The following is a 22,158-nucleotide window of genomic DNA, read 5'->3' as shown; positions in this document are numbered from 1 at the left end:
AGGAGCGCGCTTTGATCTAACCTGTCAGCTACTCATTCGCTGCCAACGTGTTTACAGTAACGTATCTACTTTTTCTCCATTATTATGGCATCATTGAAACGGGAACGACGCTTCAATGAACCTCTATGAAGGTCTCGCATTCGTCCCATTGTCGCCGCGACGGTATCAATGATTCGTGCCCGACGCAGATACGATGGCCATAAAAACTGCGCAATGGCACGAATGACGAATACAAACAGTAGAATAACATTTATAGCAGTGCCGTCGCGATGATCGAGGCGCCCAGGTCGAACGTGGCATTCGCGATCGGTAAGAAGGTCGACGCTCCGTCAGATATGCGGCAAAGAACACCTAGACACACCTGTACTTTGTACAACTGTTTCGAAACACCATAATATCCCCTATTAGAATAATTGGATAGAGCGGCTACCGCAGACATGACATACCAGCGGTGTTGGTCTAGAAATCTCGTCCGCGAGGAATCTCAATGCCGAGAGCAAACATCCCGAGATAATGAACGATAAGGGACCATGCGAAGGAATCCCCAAAATCAAAATCTACATTAAAATCGAAATCGAAATCGCGATGGCCGTTCCGATCACCTGGATTCACCTAAATTTGGTCCTTTCCTCGACCTGTCATGACTCTCTCGCGTTCGCCATTTCGAAATCGCGGTCTGGCCTGCTATTTCTATACGCGCTGAGTGGAGATACGCTTCGTGATCCACGGAGAAATTTCTGGCGCGGAATTCGGCGCGTTAATCGCGAGAGGATCGGTACGAGGTCGGCGAGAAGTGGCCAGAATTCTTAATGAACCTCGATGGCGCGGTGGTACCAGCGTCGGCGTCTGGTCGATCAGGTAGTACCTGCGACACCTACGTTCAGCCACTCGTGCTTCTTGTTTGCTCTTCGCCTCTTTCGTATCGCTGGATACGCGAACAGGGCTCGGCTGAATCTCTCCTCGCGGAGGAATTCATTATCGCAACTAATTACACGTGCTCGAGACGAAGGGACCGAGTTCTGGAAATAGCGAGAGAAAAAGAAAATTACGCAATTACCGTTTACCCACTCGCGGAACGTCCCACATACGACGAAACCCCGACACGGTGTACGCTAATATGATTCATAAGCTCGCATAAATGGGATGTCGCGAAACCGTGTTTCCAGGTTACCGAAAACCCGCCCTGAAATTCCGCGATATTAATTCCGCGGTTCAACGACCTGCTCGTGTACTATATTTCTGGTTGCGTCACTCCTTCGACGCGGTATTTATCGTTTCTCCTTAACGAGGTTGGTTACCGAGGTATAAATACGAGCAGTGATCGAGGATCTATTTAATCTCGTCGAGACGCACAGGTGAGTACGAGTCGCGTGCGTGTCAGGGATGAACGGTACACAAAGGGTGCAGGAAGGTTCACGCGCGACCCGATTAATCCTCGTGGTCAGTCCATTTTTGTAACGAGCTGTTCCTTTGAATAAAGGAGATGACAGCAGACCACCGACTTGCGCGTCTTTCGTCCCTCGATTCATCCCTTAAACTGGGTCAAAGCAACAACGGAGCGGACCAGAGCGAGTGCTCTCCGTTGTTGTTCTCGGGTAAATTAATTAACCCCCGAAGGCTACGTGTATATATAGCGAGGAGCAAAATTGAGCAGGCGAGAAAAGTTGATGAAAGAGGCACCGAGTAAGGATAAGATTATTCGAAACAACATTGCCAATTGCTCCCCCGTTAGAGTAACAATCGTAAAGGATTTTTCAATTTTATATTATTAAAATATGTTATGGTAAAATTCAATAGAGAAGCAAACTCTACATTCCAGCGGTGTGGGGGCGATCCCTTCCCCCAATGTTCTGTCTTTTGTCACTAGTCTCCTGAAGACGAGTTTTGACCTGCGAGGCCCTGAAGAGTTCAGTTCTGACCATTCGTCAGGTGAATAAAGATATACACAGTTTCTCCAGTTTACTATTCCTTGCATATAATAACCCCTTTAACAAAATATATGCCGTTTCAGCTGTGATAATAAAAATACCATGGTTACGATTTCATTCTATTATAAGGTTGGTCTGATCTGAGAGAAACTTTAGGAATTTAAACGATATTTTTTGGGAATTGTAATTCGAGTTTGTTAAAGAATTATAATGCAAAGAAATAGTAGTAACAGTGGAAACGATGGGAAAACTGTATAGATGTTGATTAAACAGGCGAATGGTTAGAACTGACCTGTCTGTTTAGGTCCACGCAGGTGAAAAGACGTCTCCAGAAAACTGGAGACAAAAGACAAAACGCAGAGGAGGGGATCGCCCCCATATCCCTAGGATGTAGTTTATTTTGTTATTAGGTGAAGTAAAAAGAAATCCATTATTTTTGCATTCAATTTTATGGATTTCATGCAATTTCATGCAAAAATAATGTATTTCTTTTTACTACACTTAATATAATGAAAGACGAACTAAGTTATCAATGTTGGTCACCACTTGAATATTCCAGTATTTCTTTTTAATTCGCCTAATATTTAGATTTTACTAAAACAGAGTTTAACCCATTAACAATTTATCCCGTGACAGTCACGGGCAGAGCGTCAAGTACTATACATCGACTAATTACTAACAGGATACATATAAAACATTCTCCTTTTACATTTTTTATTACATTTTGAAGTGTCTTCGAACATAAAAATACTGGACAATTTTTGGGCCTAAATTCGTAATTTTATCATTATTATTATGAAAGGGTTGAGGAATGGAGTCCTGTTTCGAAGATCGATTCCTAAAATACGAAGAAGAAATTTCGCAACTTCAATGTGGTATATCTTACTTTACCAGAAACATTATAGCAGCTATAAATCAAATTTAATTTTACAGTAGATTAGAGATATACCATGTTGATAAAAATACAGGGAAAAGATCGCTATCTTTGGAGTAGCTACGTAAACAAATGTACCGCGATCGAGAAATTTTTGCAACCGTATTATCGCTCGATTTTTAAACAGTTTTTAATTCTCGTTCACATAATTGCGTTACTAGGTGCATCGAGTTGGTCCAAAGAATTACCGCGAAATTGCAGAGGCAGGATTTCGTCGCGTGCTGCACGATTCATTTCATCCCCGTGGATCGGCGCGACATTGGTCCGCTATTAACTATCGATTCATCGTTTCACAATGTTAGATAATATTACGGTGATCGACGAAACCGCTGAAAACCGCGCGGATTTTTTCAGCCGACGAAAGGGAACCGGTTTCGCCGGTTCCACAATGTCGCGCGATTCAGCTCGTAATGGTAATCCATCATCGAGAGTAACCCGTTCCACATACGTTCCTCTCCTCTTCGGTATGTTAATATGATTCATAAGTGGTCTAAATAGGATGTCGCAAAGTGGGGTCAAACACGACGACCCCTAAGTGGCCGGCTCTTTCTCCCGATGCACTCTGGGTCATGCGCGATCGAGGAACGATCGAACGTGTCTGGCAGAGGTCTGCGGATCGCGTTTAATTATTCCGCATCTCTCGAGATCTCTCAAGCGTTCTCGCGAGAAGTCAAACAAGAAGGAAGCTTGCGAATCGCTAGACGAATATATTTGGCAGAGGTAACTCGCGACGTTTAGCACCCAAGCATCGAAGAATCCTCGAGAAGATGGAGTCTTTGCGGAGTCTGTGTGATCGGAGAACGATCGAACGTGTTTGGCAGAGATCTGCTGATCGCGTTTAATTATTCCGCATCTCTCGAGATCTCTCAAGCGTTCTCGCGAGGAGTGAAACAAGAAGGAAGCCTGCGAATCGCTAGACGAATATATTTGGCAGAGGTAACTCGCGACGTTTAGCACCCAAGCATCGAAGAATCCTCGAGAAGATGGAGTCTTTGTGGAGTCTGTGTGATCGGAGAACGATCGAACGTGTTTGGCAGAGATCTGCGGATCGCGTTTAATTTTATGGCGTCTGTGCGACCGGGGAACGATCAGACGAGTTTGGCAGAGATTTGTGGATCGCGTTTAATTAGTCCGCATTTCTCAAGATCTCTCAACCGTTCTCGCGAGTTAAATACGAAGGAAACTAGCGAATCGCTAGACGAAAATATTTGACAGAGATAATTCGCAAAGTTTGGCACTTAAGCGTCGAAGATTCTTAGAGAAGATGGAGTCTTTATGGAGTCTGTACGATCGAGGAACGATCAAATATGTTTGACAGGGGTCTGCGAATCGCGTTTAATTTTATGGAGTCTGCGCGATCGGGAAACGATCGAACGAGTTTGGCAGAGGTCTGCTGATCGCGCTTAATTAGTCCGCATTTCTCGAGATCTCTCATGCGTTCTCGCGATAAGTGAAACAAGAAGGAAGCCTACGAATCGCTAGATGAAAGTATTTGGTGAAGTTAATTCGAGAAGTTTAGCACCCAAGCGTCGAAGAGTGGTTTGACAGAGATCTGCTGATCGCGCTTAATTATTCAGCATCTCTCAAGATCTCTCGAGCGTTCTCGCGAGGAGTTAACACGTTAAACGCCAGGCTGGTCCCTAGGGACCAGCGCTAGACTTTTCGTTCAGGCCTCGCCGGTCCGTAGGGCCCGGAAGGGCCCGCATGACAGCTAACTATGACGTGAACAGAATGACACGTAAAACCGGCGTGGCATTTAACGTGTTAAACAAGGAGGAAGCTAGACGAAAATGTTTGACAAGAATAATTTGCAGAGTTTAGCACCCAAACATCGAAGAGTCCTCGAGAAGATGGAGTCTTCGTAGAGTCTTTAGTCTCTGGCGTGGCATTTAACGTGTTAAACAAGGAGGAAGCTAGACGAAAATGTTTGACAAGAATAATTTACAGAGTTTAGCACCCAAACATCGAAGAGTCCTCGAGAAGATGGAGTCTTCGTAGAGTCTAGTCTTTCTTGCACGCGAAATTTTTGAATGGTTTCTAGGTTTACGTAGATTCTGTCAGTGCTGCGTTATCAAGCCAGGCTTTTCATAGTTCATTCCACGCTTATCGCAATTTTCTACCGTTCTATCTGCACTCGTATCAGCGGCGTACCGCGAAAAGTGCTACTAAATCGTTAGTACTCGATAAGAGAGTATTGCGTCGATTAAAATTCGGCGTCAGGAAACAGAAAATAAAGGCGCTCTCTTGTGGAGCAAGAGAAAGGAGAAACACATTCGCCTCGGGTAATTAAAACGACGCATCGCGAGCGAAATACCGTAATCATTCGCCGCTTATGCAACAGGATGCAAGCAGCCTTTTGTGTGCAATTAACTGCATCGCGGCTGTGCGTTACAACTATTTAATAATGTATCGAACATGATCGAGCGGTAGCCCACGGGAAACGAACGCACCAAGAATTGAATTACAAAGTGGCCTGCGTACAACGACCACTTAACTTTCATCGAGGCGTTGTCGAGTGATTAGCGAAATATCGCGATGATTACGAGGATCGCGACGCAGAGGAGTCGCACGATAGCAACCTCGGTACCCGCTTTCTCGTGTTCCCGTGATTCCCATGGAAAACGTGAAACACGAATAGTCGAACTATACCTGGTATCTGGGAAACGATCGAGTACCAGCTCCACGATCATTGGAGAATTGCAGAGAAATGACAGGGGAAAAAATAAAAAGAAAATATCGTCGAGACTTACAATCGGAGTTGACTTATCTCGCTATCGTTTCCGTATAAATAACGAGAAAGTTCTTCCTTCCTCTGCGAAGCTTTCCACCGACGACGGTTCTCTGCTTAAAGATGCATCGATCGTGTCCGAGCAGTCACGTTCTTTTTGCTGGTCACGTCACGAACATCGGGGGAAAATCGTGACGGAGTGGTTCGAGGAAACGGCGGAAAGAAAGAGACCGTACCGATGAACTTTTCGCGTGTCAGCGAGCAGACTAGAAGGAAAACGCCGATTAGACAAGCGAGCATTATCGTCTTCCTTTCTTTTTCAAGATCGCTGCTCTACTTGCTATTCCCCTTATCTAATCGGCAGGTCGCTATCGCGGCTAGTACCCGGTTGTTGCCGATTCGGCATCGAGCGCTTCCCATCGAAAATAAAACCTTCCCGTTATCTGCGAATCGCGAATGATGTCACGCGGCCATCGGGCGGTTACGTGTGTTTTCGCGATTCGTTACAGTTATCGTCCACGGTGGGTGATCAATTAACGTGCCGCGCGGAAATTCAAGGTCCCTCGTGGACTCTCGAAACGGGATCATAAGGCCAGAATGAAGTCATCGCTGTGCAAGTTCCCTCCAGGGTAAATATTTTTGGAAAAATTTCGCGATAGGTTCCAGAAATTTGACAGAGGACGCATCGGGTTAGCTAGATGCTGTCAAATCGGTATCGAGACTACCTATTCTACCTTCGTTTCATCGCCTGGAATATCTTTCTTCACCACACTCTCCGATTGTTTTACACGTGCAAAAGTCTCCTTACCCTTCTTCAGCTGTTTCTGCTTGAGTTCCTGGTCCCTCTTGACCCCGTTACTTTCACTCGCAATAAAATTCTCGCTCGTCTTCGACTTCATTATACCGGTCGATCGCGACGATTACGTAACACTCGCAGTAACGCCGCAAGGCGGACTACACCTCTCTTCCTTTCTCCTCTCTCGCTGTCTCCTGTCGGCGATAAGATAGTCGCCGATGTATCGCGACTAGATACGATCTTCTCGCGGAAAAGGAAGACGAAGTCGATGCAGAATTATTTCCTGCGAGGACGGAGAATTTCGGGGGGCACGAATCCTCGCGCACACCTGCGGACGCGTGTACCACCGTTGGCGAATGCACCGTTCGAGTGACCCAGCACGCGATACCACCAGCACGAGCGCCGATCGCCGACTGACGAGGCGTCGAGCGCGATCGAGACCGGAGGCGCTCAGATTCGTGCGTCGAGTTCCGATCCTCGGGCCGCTGCCGTCGCCGCCGTGGTTCCACGCTTACTTTTCACGGCCGTTCTGCCGTGATTGCACGCGTGCACGACGATCACGGGATCTCTCGATCCTCGCCGAAAATACCTGACTCGGAACGTCCATCTCGCCGATTAATTTGTCGCGACCCGCCGTAAAAGGGGGCCCCGGATAGCTGGTTATGTAATCCAGTTCGAGGGCCCCTTTTCCGCGAACGTGTCCCTGGGAACGCGATTTCCCGAGCTAATCTTCGATATCGCCATTACCGTTCTCTGCTTAAGGTAATATCGTACGGTAGTTGACACCGAAGACACAATTTCGAAATTTTTAGTGAAAATTTCACGAATCTTTTTTAACAATCTTATTTTATCTTTTCATCCAATATCTGATGTTGAAAACGTAGATTTAGATATGTATAAAAGTTAGGTTAGGATATGAGGTGTGAATAAATAGTTTATAAGACCTAGATTCCGAGAACGAATGTTTTATAAACGTTGGATAAGAATTGGGGGGTTAGATGAACTGTATCACGTACCCTCTTGACACCCTCTCACGAGGCGGACAGTAGCACTAGAGATGTAGTTATAGATATACCATGTTTGAATAGTAAAAGAATTTAAGAGAGAATATGTACATCGTTATTTTACAATTGTAAATCCATAATCCCAATACCTGGTTCGATTAATTTCACTTTCTGGAAATGACACAATTGGTTTGTCAGACGCGACACTTTCTCACGAGTCGCTCTTGAGATACAGTCATAGATATACCATAGATATACCATTTAAATAGTAAAAGAATTGAAGAGAAAATATAAACATCGTTATTTTACAATTATAAACTCATAATCCCAATACCTGAAACGTATTTCACTTTCTGGAAATGTCAAAATTGGTTTGTCAGGCGAGACACTGTCTCAGGAGTCGCTCTTGAGATGCAGTCATACATATACATACCATCTTTAAATAGTAAAAGAATTTAAGAAAGAATATATACATCGTTATTTTACAATTAATTCCACTTTCTGGAAATGACAAAATTGTTGTGTCAGACGCGACACTTTCTCACGAGTCGCTCTTGAGATACAGTCATAGATATACCATCTTTAAATATTAAAAGAATTCAAGAGAAAATATAAACATCGTTATTTTACAATTATAAACTCATAATCCCAATACCTGAAGCGTATTCCACTTTCTGGAAATGTCAAAATTGGTTTGTCAGACGCGACACTGTCTCAGGAGTCGCTCTTGAGATGCAGTCATAGATATACCATCTTTAAATATTAAAAGAATTCAAGAGAAAATATAAACATCGTTATTTTACAATTATAAACCCATAATCCCAATACCTGAAACGTATTCCACTTTCTGAACTTTTTTAAATCCTAGTTTCATAGATTTAAAATTGGTCTGTCAGACGTGATGATAGATATTTGACCTCGCGTTGTCCTCGAAGATTAAAAAGTATGACCTTCAAGATGCTCTTCAAGGTAATCGCAATATCAAATAAAGTCACCGCGATAAGTCTCCCCTTTTATAGTATTTCCTTCCCGCTTATATTTTCTTAAATATTTACACGTACACAGATAAACCTGCCACGTTCCATAATCGCGTTGCTATTCGAAAAAAAGTCAGGGTTAATTTCGCGGATAGAACGTTCTCATCGATCGAGAGGATAAAATGTCTGAAAATTAGTCGTCTCGACCAGTCTGACAGTTCTAACGTCAACCGAAGACAGTTCCTCGGTTATTCCTCCGGTTAAATATTTGCTCGGAATGTTTGATATCAAATACTGGCGAAGGTACCAAAGGCGAAATTACGTATGTGCTTCGGGGCAAGGACTGCTCGCAACGGAAGTCTTATTAATGGAACGCGAGCTGTTTTCGATCAGCGAATGTCGAAACCGATAGTACTCCCTGGATTATTTCAAAGCGGAGGTTATCTCGTACCTCCCGATACATCTTCTCCTTAAATAGTTCCCTACATCATCCTTCAACCCTTTGCACTACAAATTATTTCTCAATTTTCTTGCCAATAACTCCCTACTATCTTCTTTGTCGATAAATAAAGAATCAAATATCGTCTAGCGTAATTCGACGTACGATTTCCTGTGATAAAAACTGATGTCGAGTCACATTCGACAAAAGAGTGCAGGGAATTAATCTATCACAGTGCTTTCAGACTGCAGTAGACCCGGGAAATGGCCGACGAAAGGCATTACCTAGGAAATATTCGAGAAAAATCGAGTAATCCAACTTTGATATTGCCTTTGTCGAAAGTAAATGAGGGTTTCCAACGATTCCCCCGAAAATAAAGAGTTTGAACCCAGTGGAGTTTGATTAAAAAGGTGTCACCGGTGTCTCGACCCTGAAGGGACATGTCTGCACGCGAAGGCCAGGAGGGACTGATACGATCGACATCGACGTGCCTGTGGTGTATCATTATCAATTAATTAACGGTGCGTCGAGAAACTTGGTAATTTTAGTCTACTCTCATTCGCGTTTCCCGGTATTGTGCACGGTGTGGAGTCACGTACGGGTGCAGAGAATCCTGCAGTCAAGGCTAGTGTTGTTAGGTCGAGGACCAACGAACACGAAGAGCTTGCACAAACGTCTGTTTACCCTTACTCGTGGAGGAACAAGCAGAAGCTTGTACGAGCCTCTCCTGGCAGTTGGTATGCAGAAATAACGCTCAGATGATGAACCTTCTAATCTAATTGGCTCGTTAAATTGGCAACTAAATTCCGGGCCAGCGTCAGTGACGGAGCTGATTTTTCCGGTCGCTCGAGCTTCGTTTCGGAGGAGAAACAGTGGAGAGTAAGGATGAAAACGAGATGGAAATTATTGACCGTATCGCGTGTACAATAGGAGCACGTTTTATCTCGAAATCAATTACGAGAGCGTGTTATTATGTTACCAGATCTATACGCACCGAGAGGGAATTCTACACCGGCCAGGTCTTATCTGCTTTCAGATAGTACCGGTATGCGTTACAGGCATGTGCAGATGCTGATGCTGACAGTGAATACCTTGGAATCAAAGACTGCATTTACGCAACTGCGTTTGGAAGCATACATCCGAAAGAAGCGAACGAGAGGATAATCGTGATCGCGAGTCTTTCGGGTATTCCTATTCGGAATGCAGTTCCCGATGACATAGAACGGTTCGGTGATTACAGACCCCTCGAGGACTGTGTATCTATCGACTGTTGAATTTAATGGACAGGTAATAAAAGGAAATACTCGACAGTCTGGCGATAGAGCGCATTTTGATTACAGGTCGACACACGGCTCGAGATAGCCGATTATACCCGCCGAACACCTGTATACGTTTGCCGCACGCGCCACATGTGTACGCGTATTTATAGGGTGACACATAAATACGGGACCGCGATGCGGCAAAGGTGCGCCGCTGCGTGACTGCGCATCGAGATGGACTCGGCCGGCGAGGCGCATGCGCGGCGCCGGAGAGTGGGAGTAGCCCACGTGTCAGTATCGCCACGTCCGCGGGGCTTGAAGCATCCTGTAGGCCGTATCGGAGACACATCCGGTAAGATTTTTGCACGGGATTGACGAGAAACATACAGAGTAGAAAAAGAAAACGTAGAATCGAAATATGAAATTTTGCGTGAAGAAAAAAGCCGACGTGCATGCGCTGATCCGACGAGCAGAAAAAAGGAGGGAAAAACGAAATGACGCGCGTGGAAAGATCCAGTAGGGCGTGATCGATCAGCGCGCGAATCAGGAATGCGTGACGGCTGGTATCGTGCAACGAATCGGAGAAACGAGAAACGAGAGGGAAAAATAAGACGGCAACGCGCGATGCGCGTCGAGTGTCAATACCTGCGTGACTGAGTCACGTAGCGGCTTTTTAAGCCTGCTTTCTTGCCTCGTCTACGTTCGTTATCGAAAAGCCGCGGTTCAGACGTCGGGCCCTTTTTCCGCCGCAATTGAGATCCTTGCTCGATACGTTATCACGCGTGCCTCTGCGACGACGAAAATTTCTACTTAATAACGGTCCCGTTATCTCCACGCTCTCGTACACCTTCGACAGGTTAGGCGCACGCGAACGTCGTGCCAGACGTCGGTCCGTTTAAGTCACCGGAGGTGTCCGGTCACCGCCATCCTTCCTGCGCTCCCATTTTGTCACACACGACTTGTTTCCACGATAAGATAATTAAGTAACGAGCAGGAGCCTTGCGTGACACTTTTTCTTTCTCTATTTCGCGAATTCGATACGCGTTAGCAGAGACACGTGAGAGGATCGCGACAGATGGGCGAATCGCGGGGATACAAACAGCAGTCGTTTCGACATATTTTATCCGAGTATCCTTGGTACGATTGTCTCGCGAATTACACTCGTTTATTTGTATTCGTGTGACATGTCTTGGCAACGATGTGTCGAGTGATATGCCTCGTCGTTCCATACGTTTTACGTATCGAAACGTGAAAATATCAGGAAAAGAACTGTTATGGACAATAATTATTGGGATTTTACAATCATAATCCCATAATCCCAATAATTATTGTCCATAAGAGTTTTTTATAATCGTTTTCATTTTATAATAATTTAAAAAAAATGAAAATTACTACCTTGATAATAATAATATATTAAGAAAAATCAATTAGTATTTAATAATTTTGTTTATTTAATTTAATTTTTATAGTCTGTTAATTAAGATTTTATTCATGTATATTTATTTATATGATTTTGTAATATACAAAATTTATTTATGATTTTTTAATATAAAAATCATATAATAAACTTATAAAAAACGAGGACACGTGAAAATGTCAGAGAAAAGATCTATTATGGACAATAATTATTGGGATTTTACAATTATAATCCCATAATCCCAATAATTATTGTCCATAATACTTCTTTTCTCTGACATTTTCACGTGTCCTCGTTTTTTATAAGTTTATTATATGATTTTTATATTAAAAAATCATATAAATAAATTTTTTGTGAAAATGTCAGAGAAGAGAACTATTATGGACAATAATTATTGGGATTTTATAATTATAATCCCATAATCGCAATAATTATTGTCCATAATAGTTCTTTTCTCTGACATTTTCACGTGTCCTCGTTTCGGTTCGCAAAACGTATGAAACGATGAGGATTGCCAACACATATGTATATATACACATATATATGGAATTATGGGTTTGTAATTGTAAAATTTGTATTTCCTGATTTTCTAGAAAATGGAGACGACTGTATTCTAGATTGATATTTGTACACAACTAAATTTATCTTTTCAACGACAATTTTGTGTCACACGTAGTAAAAGATCTTATCTTTCAAAATGTTGTATTCCCTCGTGAACTTGTTCTACATTTGCACCTACAAAGAGTCGCTTCGATGTATTCTATTGGAATATCGTATCTCGGTTTAACCTTGAAACATTTTTTTCGAATCGCTAGCCTACTATGCGAATATGTAGTACGAGCTCGGAATTATCCTTTCGGAAGGCAACTTTCGTTTTTTTTTTTTTTTCTTTTTCATTTCAACATATACGACTGCTTTCTCCTGCTCTTTGCACGATTGTTCCGTGCAAAGCCGACTGTATGCCCTGACATTTAGCATCGATTTTCGTGCCGGAGATTCCGCTGGTTTGTGGCGGCTATTAGCGCTGCTCGAGTAAAGAGGAAATTTATTTCCAGAATTTCCTACGGGACGCAAGGCGAGTTTTAATCGTTACAGCTCCAGGTGAAAACAGGGTTACGTAAATTTTTACTGGGATTACGTATTTATAATTGTGAAATAATTACGATATATATACAGGTAACCCTCCTATAACACGATAGATAGGTCCTAGAAAATGTCGTGTTGTGTGAAACCGTGTTGTACGAGAGCCAGAGCCAGTATAAAAAGGGGGGGCTACGTTCCGAAAACTTGCTAAAAACAAATTTTTATTTTAATTCTACATAAACAACTTAATTTTTATTAAAAATATAAATGTATGCACAACACAAGACAAAACAAAAACAAAAATATTTTAATTTAACACAATTTTAATTTAATAAATTTCTTCGTTGTCACGTACAGTGTTATACAAAGATTTTTGCAATTTATGAATCGTGTTAGAGCGAAACCGTGTTACAAGATGCCGTGTTGTAGAAGGGTTCCCGCAATTTATGAATCGTGTTATAGTGAAACCGTGTTATAAGATGCCGTGTTGTAGGGGGGCTACCTGTATTGTGAGAGGAGTCTTTATTTGGTTTTTATAGTCTGTTAATTAAGATTTTATTCATGTATATTTATTTATATGATTTTGTAATATACAAAATTTATTTATGATTTTTTAATATAAAAATCATATAATAAACTTATAAAAAACGAGGACACGTGAAAATGTCAGAGAAAAGATCTATTATGGACAATAATTATTGGGATTTTACAATTATAATCCCATAATCCCAATAATTATTGTCCATAATACTTCTTTTCTCTGACATTTTCACGTGTCCTCGTTTTTTATAAGTTTATTATATGATTTTTATATTAAAAAATCATATAAATAAATTTTTTGTGAAAATGTCAGAGAAGAGAACTATTATGGACAATAATTATTGGGATTTTATAATTATAATCCCATAATCGCAATAATTATTGTCCATAATAGTTCTTTTCTCTGACATTTTCACGTGTCCTCGTTTCGGTTCGCAAAACGTATGAAACGATGAGGATTGCCAACACATATGTATATATACACATATATATGGAATTATGGGTTTGTAATTGTAAAATTTGTATTTCCTGATTTTCTAGAAAATGGAGACGACTGTATTCTAGATTGATATTTGTACACAACTAAATTTATCTTTTCAACGACAATTTTGTGTCACACGTAGTAAAAGATCTTATCTTTCAAAATGTTGTATTCCCTCGTGAACTTGTTCTACATTTGCACCTACAAAGAGTCGCTTCGATGTATTCTATTGGAATATCGTATCTCGGTTTAACCTTGAAACATTTTTTTCGAATCGCTAGCCTACTATGCGAATATGTAGTACGAGCTCGGAATTATCCTTTCGGAAGGCAACTTTCGTTTTTTTTTTTTTTTCTTTTTCATTTCAACATATACGACTGCTTTCTCCTGCTCTTTGCACGATTGTTCCGTGCAAAGCCGACTGTATGCCCTGACATTTAGCATCGATTTTCGTGCCGGAGATTCCGCTGGTTTGTGGCGGCTATTAGCGCTGCTCGAGTAAAGAGGAAATTTATTTCCAGAATTTCCTACGGGACGCAAGGCGAGTTTTAATCGTTACAGCTCCAGGTGAAAACAGGGTTACGTAAATTTTTACTGGGATTACGTATTTATAATTGTGAAATAATTACGATATATATACAGGTAACCCTCCTATAACACGATAGATAGGTCCTAGAAAATGTCGTGTTGTGTGAAACCGTGTTGTACGAGAGCCAGAGCCAGTATAAAAAGGGGGGGCTACGTTCCGAAAACTTGCTAAAAACAAATTTTTATTTTAATTCTACATAAACAACTTAATTTTTATTAAAAATATAAATGTATGCACAACACAAGACAAAACAAAAACAAAAATATTTTAATTTAACACAATTTTAATTTAATAAATTTCTTCGTTGTCACGTACAGTGTTATACAAAGATTTTTGCAATTTATGAATCGTGTTAGAGCGAAACCGTGTTACAAGATGCCGTGTTGTAGAAGGGTTCCCGCAATTTATGAATCGTGTTATAGTGAAACCGTGTTATAAGATGCCGTGTTGTAGGGGGGCTACCTGTATTGTGAGAGGAGTCTTTATTTGGATGGCGTCACCCTGCATCGGGATCTACGTTTGCTTCGGGGAATCATCAAGATTATCAATTTTCGAAGCAGGACTGAGTGACGCAATGGGTCGTCATAGGGCCTATAAGAACCTGGCCGAAGGGTTCCAGGGAACACTTTTCGACAATCCACCTGTCTGCATCACGCATCGCACAAGACTCAAGCCACCGCGCATTTGAATAAAATAAAATCAAAGTTTACAGTTAAATCTCTATAAATCTCGATCCTTTACCACAATATTCTCTTCTAAAAGCAAATACAGGGGAAGAAAGAGGGATGGTAGTATGCTGACGGATGGCTGTAAAGAATTAATTTGTAAGTTAACCCTTTGCACTCGAGAGGTGACTCTCAGTCACCATTTAATCAGATTCTAAAGATCGACGTTAATTAATATATCAAATTTAAAATTACCTAACAATGCGTGGAATGTCGAAGAAAAATAATTCTACGTCTTAATTTGCATATGATCTCTCATTTACCATTTTAAAAATATCGTCGATTCTATGACAGAAAGTCTTCGAATTACTATTTTTCTGTAACGAAAAGGTCGTCGAGTGCAAAGGGTTAAAGTATGGAGGATATGAATGTGTAAAAATTGTGTGCACAACCAAGTCCATTTCTGGGCCTAATTAATAAATACAGGTAACCCTCCTATAACACGGTAGATAGGTTCCTAGAAAATGCCGTGTTGTGTGAAACCGTGTTATATGAGACCCAGAGCCAGTACACAAAGGGGGGTTACGTTCCGAAAACTTACTAAAGCCAAAAAAAAAAAAAACAAAAATATTATTTTAATTTAACGCAACTTTAATTTAATAAATTCCTTCGTCGTCATTGGTCATATAGAAGTACAGTGTTGTACAAAGGTTTTTGCAATTTTCTTATCGTGTTATAAGATGCCGTGTTGTAGGAGGGTTCCCGCAATTTATGAATCGTGTTACAATGAAACCGTGTTATAGGAGGGCTACCTGTATATGTATTCTCTTTTAAATTCTTTTATTATTTTCAAGGAAGATGTATCCATCTATGAACGCCCCCCTAGAGCGACTGATGGACTCACGAGTGTCAAAATGGTGGGTAACGCGTTCGCCTAACCCCCCAATTCTTATCTAACGTTTATATAAACATTCGTCCTCGGAATCTAGGTTTCATGAACTAGTTATACATATCTTATATCCTAGATTGACGTTTGTATATAACATATCTTTTCGACATTCTTTTATCGGAGAAACGAGGCGAATTAATATTCGGAGGTAACCCTATCTGCTTATGGGATAATAAACAATGTTTCGTCGCATTTCACGGATTATGCAACCAGGGAGTTACGTTACGTCTACTCTGGCGACTTCCTCGAAGGATCACCCACCTACCAGTGGTAGGTGGTGACCCGAATACGAGTAGGTAGGAAAAATATCGATTCACAGGCATTCGGGAGGAAGGACCTGGGATTTGGGCAAATGTCCTTTGTTCGACAGAGGGAAGACTCCCTCGAATCTTCGGCCGTAATCTCTCCACCGCAAGGTGTTCGCCCAAGGACACCTGCACCCAAGTAGCCTCTTTTGGAAAACGCAGGGTTTGGGATGCCTGCCATGATAACTCGAAAAACGTGAATTTTTCGACAAAATAAGAGATATATAAAAATTACGAATTGTCTGAAATAATTAGTCAATTGTATAACCCCCTTTATTCAGTTTTATATGAATTTTTAATTTTTAGCAGTTTAATTTTCTTTTATTTAATATTAAAAATACCTCAAATTCGTGGAATTTGCTTTTTAGCCAAATTCACGTCGATTTGCATCTTAGGAAGAATTTAAGTTTATATAATATATTATTTTTCCTGTGTACTGTAGGAAGTATTTATTGCGAATTATATAGCACCATTTAACGACACCACCTTAATTATTTCGCAAACAGTAAGACGTTAAAGTAGCTGAGATGAAAGATGAGATCACTCGATCTTTGTTCAATTAATTATAACACCGAGGACAGAAAAATTGAGTTCATCGAAAATAAGCGAAACGGTCACGGTTCGATGAATCACCCTGTACATTACAGATAACAGAACTCTAAGCCTATCGCAATCGCGGTACAATACAATTGTTGCAAAACAATTGCGAAACTCGAGAAAGCGAGATAAAAAATTCCACGTAATTATCCACGCGAAAGTTAAAAAATGAACAAATTCTCCTCGTAAATCAACAATTGAAACACCCTGTAGAGGTTAGATTCCCTTGAACGCACTCGACACGTAACTCACGTAACCGCAGAGATCTCTCCTGCCCCACTCCACCCCGCGAGATAGGTATACATTGTTGCAATGATAGCGGAGCCATTCTCGAGGCAAGTTTTTCTAAAAAAAAAAAAGTTCCTTCTATTCCGCCATTTCGACGAAATTCTTCGCAACCGCTTCCTCCTCGATTATTTACCGTTTATTACGGTGCGGCGATAAGATTGGAGCAGTTACACGGTTGCACGTGCCACGGTAATACCGCATTCAGATTTTCAGCCGCCATTCATGCAGGCCTACGGATGGCGGCGTGCACGAGTCGCAGAAGCGCGCGCCACGGCAATTTCGATGCATTTCACTCGACGGGATTGTCCCTTCCGGTTACTAGCGCAGCGTGAATCGAATACGAGGGGGCGGTATCGATCTGCGAGCGCTTGCAGTTTCACTGAAAGCCGGCAACGGAGTTAACGGCACTCGCCGAGGGTAGGACCCTTGTACCAAATGTATGTCAATATACAAGGGACGCAGAGGAAAGAAAAATCAATAGGACTCGTCGATCGGTGTATTATTTAGAACGTGGTATACGCGGGAAACGGGGGTCGTGATGCACGTAGCATGGCTCGATTCTGCGAACTAGACGAGCCAATTCGAGGTGACCGACCCTTATTTGTAGCGTATAGCGTATTATACGACGTGGTCGCGTAATGACGTCAAAATATGCCAAGCATGCGGCGAAATTTAAGTACATTAATGCCGAGCGTAATTTCCTGCGACACAGATAATGCGGCGATTATACTCGAGGGAAGTCAATATTTAAAGGCAATGGACGCGCACGGCGGCGCCACGCTTTATTACTTTGGAAAAAGCGGCACGATTCGTTGAGCGTGTCACCGTATTTACGCCCGCCTCGCACGAGATTCGTATCGAATTTGCGTTCCACGAGCGATAAGCGCGCCCCGCGGTGGACACGCTGATACCCGATGAATCGGAATCGCGTATTCGGATCGGTCGATAAAGACGGATCGACGTGGAAGAGAATTTTGAAAGCGGAAGGGTAAAAGAAATGAGTAGGCAGTAGCGTAGCCTTTGTCGCAGGATGCAGCGCTGTGGCTCGTGAAACTCGCGTTGCAGTGCCTCCCTGCTCCTCTCGGCACTGCATACGTATTGAAGTGCACACACGACACATCGTGCAAGGTACGGTTGCGTGGGTAGAACGCATAATTGCGTGAGCAAATTTACGAGCGTGGCGTCCTCAGATACCGTCCTGAAATCGCTGCTGCACGCACAAAGCGGAGGGAATTCGACCCAGAGTCGATATTTCAGACGATCGAGCGAGGGAATGTTTTTATTTTAACATCGTTTAGGAATAGTCGATTCCCACTCTGTTATATGCTATGCTCTGCGTCTATAGAACGGTGTATAGAGTTAAAAAAACTTCGCGTGGACGAACGATATTTTACACCGACTCCTTTATATAATTTCACTTCTCTTACGAGAAAACGTCTGTGACGTTGAAGCATCCGGGAATGTTGGAATTAACGTTAGCATTCTAAACGCGCGGGATTACGCAACAGTTATGACACGTTGAAAAGCCCAGATAGGACACGATGCGTTACTCTGTTTTCTACCTCTGTTAAATCAATGAAGCCCGCGGCAAAAGTGCGAGGAGGATAAAAAGGATTGACTTTTCAGCAAACTATTGCAAAGGTGGCAGCCCTAGATGAAGATCGAATGCGAGCCAGCACCGCTCGAGAATGCAGGTCACTCTCAAATAGCGCGAAAACAAAATGAACAGGAAAAACAGTCGGTGGAGGTATACACACAGGGGCTCACCCTAGGAAACGTCAAACCGATGGATCCACCTATTTATAGCCCCCCGAGTGAGTTTAACGATACGATCCTTTCGGAAAACATTCGGCGTGCTCATCACGAGGAAAAGACCGTGAAAATCAGACGGAAACTGCACGATACAGGGGCGTACCCCGCACACACACGCTTTTCATCTCTTTGGCAATGGCAAGCACACGAGCCACGCACACACACGCTCGCTGCGAATAGCGAAGCCGCGGAGAGAGAGAAAAGCTAGCCGGCATTCACCACTTGGTTTCCGCCTTTTACTCACCCATCTTTCCGACTGGCACGAGCTGCGATGCTTCTAACGGCGATTCGTTGCAGACGATGAGTCACACGATCATATTATAACACTAGTCACGAATAAAAACAACACGGGCACGAAATTTCACTTAGAAAATCACGGAAAACGCAAGAGACCGTCTTACCACCGAACGCTCGACGTCCGACATTGTAGTGGCGAGCGAGCACGACAATGCGCATGCGCGTCAGTCGCCTCACTACCGTACCTAAAATTCCGATCGCCTAGCTTAATGCGTAGTAAAAAATTCGGCGCAAATTTTTCGGATATCGTATATTTCGAATACGAATATTTCGTATGACGATAAATTGAACGGTGTTTGTCGATTTTTTATTCGTGGCTGTTCGATACGTCTCAAACAAAATTCGTAATAGATCGATTGAGACGTATAGAAAGCGGAAATGTCGCAGTATCGTACATGACGTTCTATGTGTATGCAAAATGGCGCCAAACGTGGAAAACAAAAGCGACACTTCCTGTCGATTAGTCGGAAAGTGGAAAATATCGTGCATTCGAAACAAGTGAGTCGATGATTTAATAATTCCTTAAACGGCAACAAGAACATTTTTCTCAAATTGGAGTACTGGATCACCCATGAATGCAGAGATACAACGGTGTCGAGCAGAATCTAGATCGATTTCTACGCAATTCAACAATTTCGAGGTATTGAGTGTTCGATGTATTCTTAATTCATATTATATTACACGACTGATGTTGTAAATTTACTGTTACGCATTACGCGGGATAAATAATTCATAAATACCATGCATATTATTTGCATTCTTACAAATATAATGCGATAATGTCGATGATTGAATTTCAAATGAATTTATGTAGGAAATGTAGTCAGGTATCATTGTGTAAAGGATATCGTTATTCCGTTAAGTATCGTGACATAATATTACGTAATTATAGGGTATATTGTCCACATATTCATTTGAAAACTCCACCATTTGCTATGGAAAAAATATTGCTCCATGATTTACCGAGAATATTTTGTACCAGCATCTGATAACTCATCTTCGAAGACGCTATCGGTATATGTAGCAAGCGAACATTACCAACGTCGGTAACGTATTACCAACGGTAGCAAGTTACAGATAACCTTTATCTCCTTTTCCTTTTCCTTTCCCTCGAATGGAAATTCTTTTTAATTCAATCCCCATGACATTAAACGATCATTCGAGCTTTTAATCTTTTAATATTTACGTTATTCAGTTTGAGGTTAGATTGGAAAGAAACATACTCGGTTGTCGTATAAAAAGGAACGTAGGAATAAATTTATTTATTTTATGACATATTTATTATGTATAAGATATTTATTTCGAGATTATATTTAAGATATTTATTAAAAGATTTAAGATATAAATATCGAAAATTATCAGCTTTCTCTATCAATAAATAAATAGGGTAGATACATTAAATCGAGAAATATCTCTGGAAACTCAAACAATGCCACGTTTACCCGCAGTGAACACGAGATGGCACCACCACCTGGCATTTAGAAACAGGCATAAGAAAATCCCCAAGATTTAAATATTCATGGTAGAATTTAAATAATCATTCGACGTCTCTCCGCAAACTTGACGCGTATATGACATTACTCGTTACATAGACAACAATGCGTCTAATTAGCGATATGATATATTACATTCGAGCGTCTACGTTTCTGTCAACTATCGCGTCACGAGCCATCGCGCTATCATAACTGTAATTTTCCCTGAAGCATTAATCACGTGACTTTTTACAGCGAATACGTAAATAGAATGTGTCGGGCACGGACAGACTCACAACAGCGTTATTTCTCGCTTCATTACTCGCTAATTTGTAATTTCTGATGATTGCGTGTCCTCGGCCATACGGCGTGCCAACTAGGAAGAACCTGAGCGCCATTGTGGAATACAATTTAGCACAGAGCCAAAGAAAATCTATTCTTCCCAGCATTTACGCTCAACCGTATTTAAATTCCTCACCTAACTACCCCTGACTCTTCCTTCCCCGATCTCTCTCGTTAGCCCATCGATCCCAAAAGTTCCATCGATCTCGCATTCCGAAGTTCCCCGGGCAACTTTTCCACGCGTCATTTCCTTGCTCAACGCATTCGACGGAAGCACGAGGAGGAACATGGACAACGTAATCGCGTTAAACGAAGTCGGCCCGACGAACCGTGAAATTAGGTAGCGCCGTTGTCGAAATTGTCGAGGCGGAGTAACGAAGACCTGAAAAACCTGGATCATATCGAGGCCAGCGTCAGCGATGGGCCCTGATAAACTTTAATCGCGAGATCTACGTTGCATCGTGCAATTACTCCTGAACACCACCCGTCCACTCGTTCACTCGATCCAGGATCTTGGTCAACGCGTGTCAAAACGCGTAAGTACTTTAAATTCTAACCTAACCTCGAGATATCCTCTTATACCTCGTACCTTTGATTCCAGGTTCGAGCTGAAACGGTAAACCGGAGGTTCCCGATGATACGTCGAGCAGAGATAGTCCCTGGATGTTCATCGATGTGCGAATGCACGCGAAACCTATGCAGTTGCTCTTTAGCACGCCATTATCGTGCACGGAAAGATGGAAACCCGTAGTTGCTCTCGGAGACACGAAATTCAAGGGAGACACGCGATCGTGAGGTTACGAGTCCTCGGTTGAATATTAACGCAGCCTTGTCCGATGGCTGGTCTATCTTTGTCCCGGTGGAAACGGCAATGTTTAATCACGGCACGGTTTAAACGGAATGAAATTACTCGGTAGCGCACACGGTTCGTTATTTCATGGTGGGCTGGTCAGGATGTATCCGATTTCGCGGCGACTTGGTTAACCGTGGCGTTTCAACGGATAACGCACAGCGGTATCGCGACTTCCTTCGCGACGAGGACGGTGCTCTGGCCACAAAGGAGTCGCAGGGGTTGCGGAGGAGCGAGGGGTGGAGGATGGTTAAAAAGACGGCGATTAGTCAAGCGAAATCGTCCATCACGTCTGAACATACGAGGAACACATGCGGACTAGCTTCTGCCGCACCTCTCGAAATAGAGAAAGAGAGAAGGAGAGAGAGAGAGAGCGGTCCGCGAAGCGGGGATCGTGATGAGGGAA

The 22,158-nt window shown here is 42.3% G+C and overlaps 1 protein-coding gene across 11 annotated transcripts in view; it reads right to left on the bottom strand.

Moving 5' to 3' along the window:
- Positions 1-19,201, bottom strand: part of Unc-115a (actin binding LIM protein Uncoordinated 115a) — a 41,649-nt gene extending 22,448 nt beyond the window's left edge. For 10 of the 11 annotated variants that reach the window (XM_017898701.1, XM_017898690.1, XM_017898692.1 and 7 more), the window contains exon 1: positions 6,399-6,787. In XM_017898701.1, coding sequence (XP_017754190.1) covers positions 6,399-6,489 — 91 coding nt within the window. In that variant the 5' untranslated portion in view covers positions 6,490-6,787. Of the gene's footprint in view, positions 1-6,398; positions 6,788-19,035 lie in introns of those variants that run through there. The other variant, XM_017898696.1, reaches the window with a different exon arrangement.
- Between the last annotated feature and the right edge of the window lie 2,957 nt (positions 19,202-22,158).

The sequence above is a fragment of the Eufriesea mexicana genome, unplaced genomic scaffold, assembly GCF_001483705.2.
Source record: "Eufriesea mexicana isolate 0111107269 unplaced genomic scaffold, ASM148370v2 scaffold654, whole genome shotgun sequence".
Classification (NCBI taxonomy): Eukaryota; Metazoa; Arthropoda; class Insecta; order Hymenoptera; family Apidae; genus Eufriesea; species Eufriesea mexicana.
This window is presented reverse-complemented; position numbering and strand designations above follow the sequence as displayed.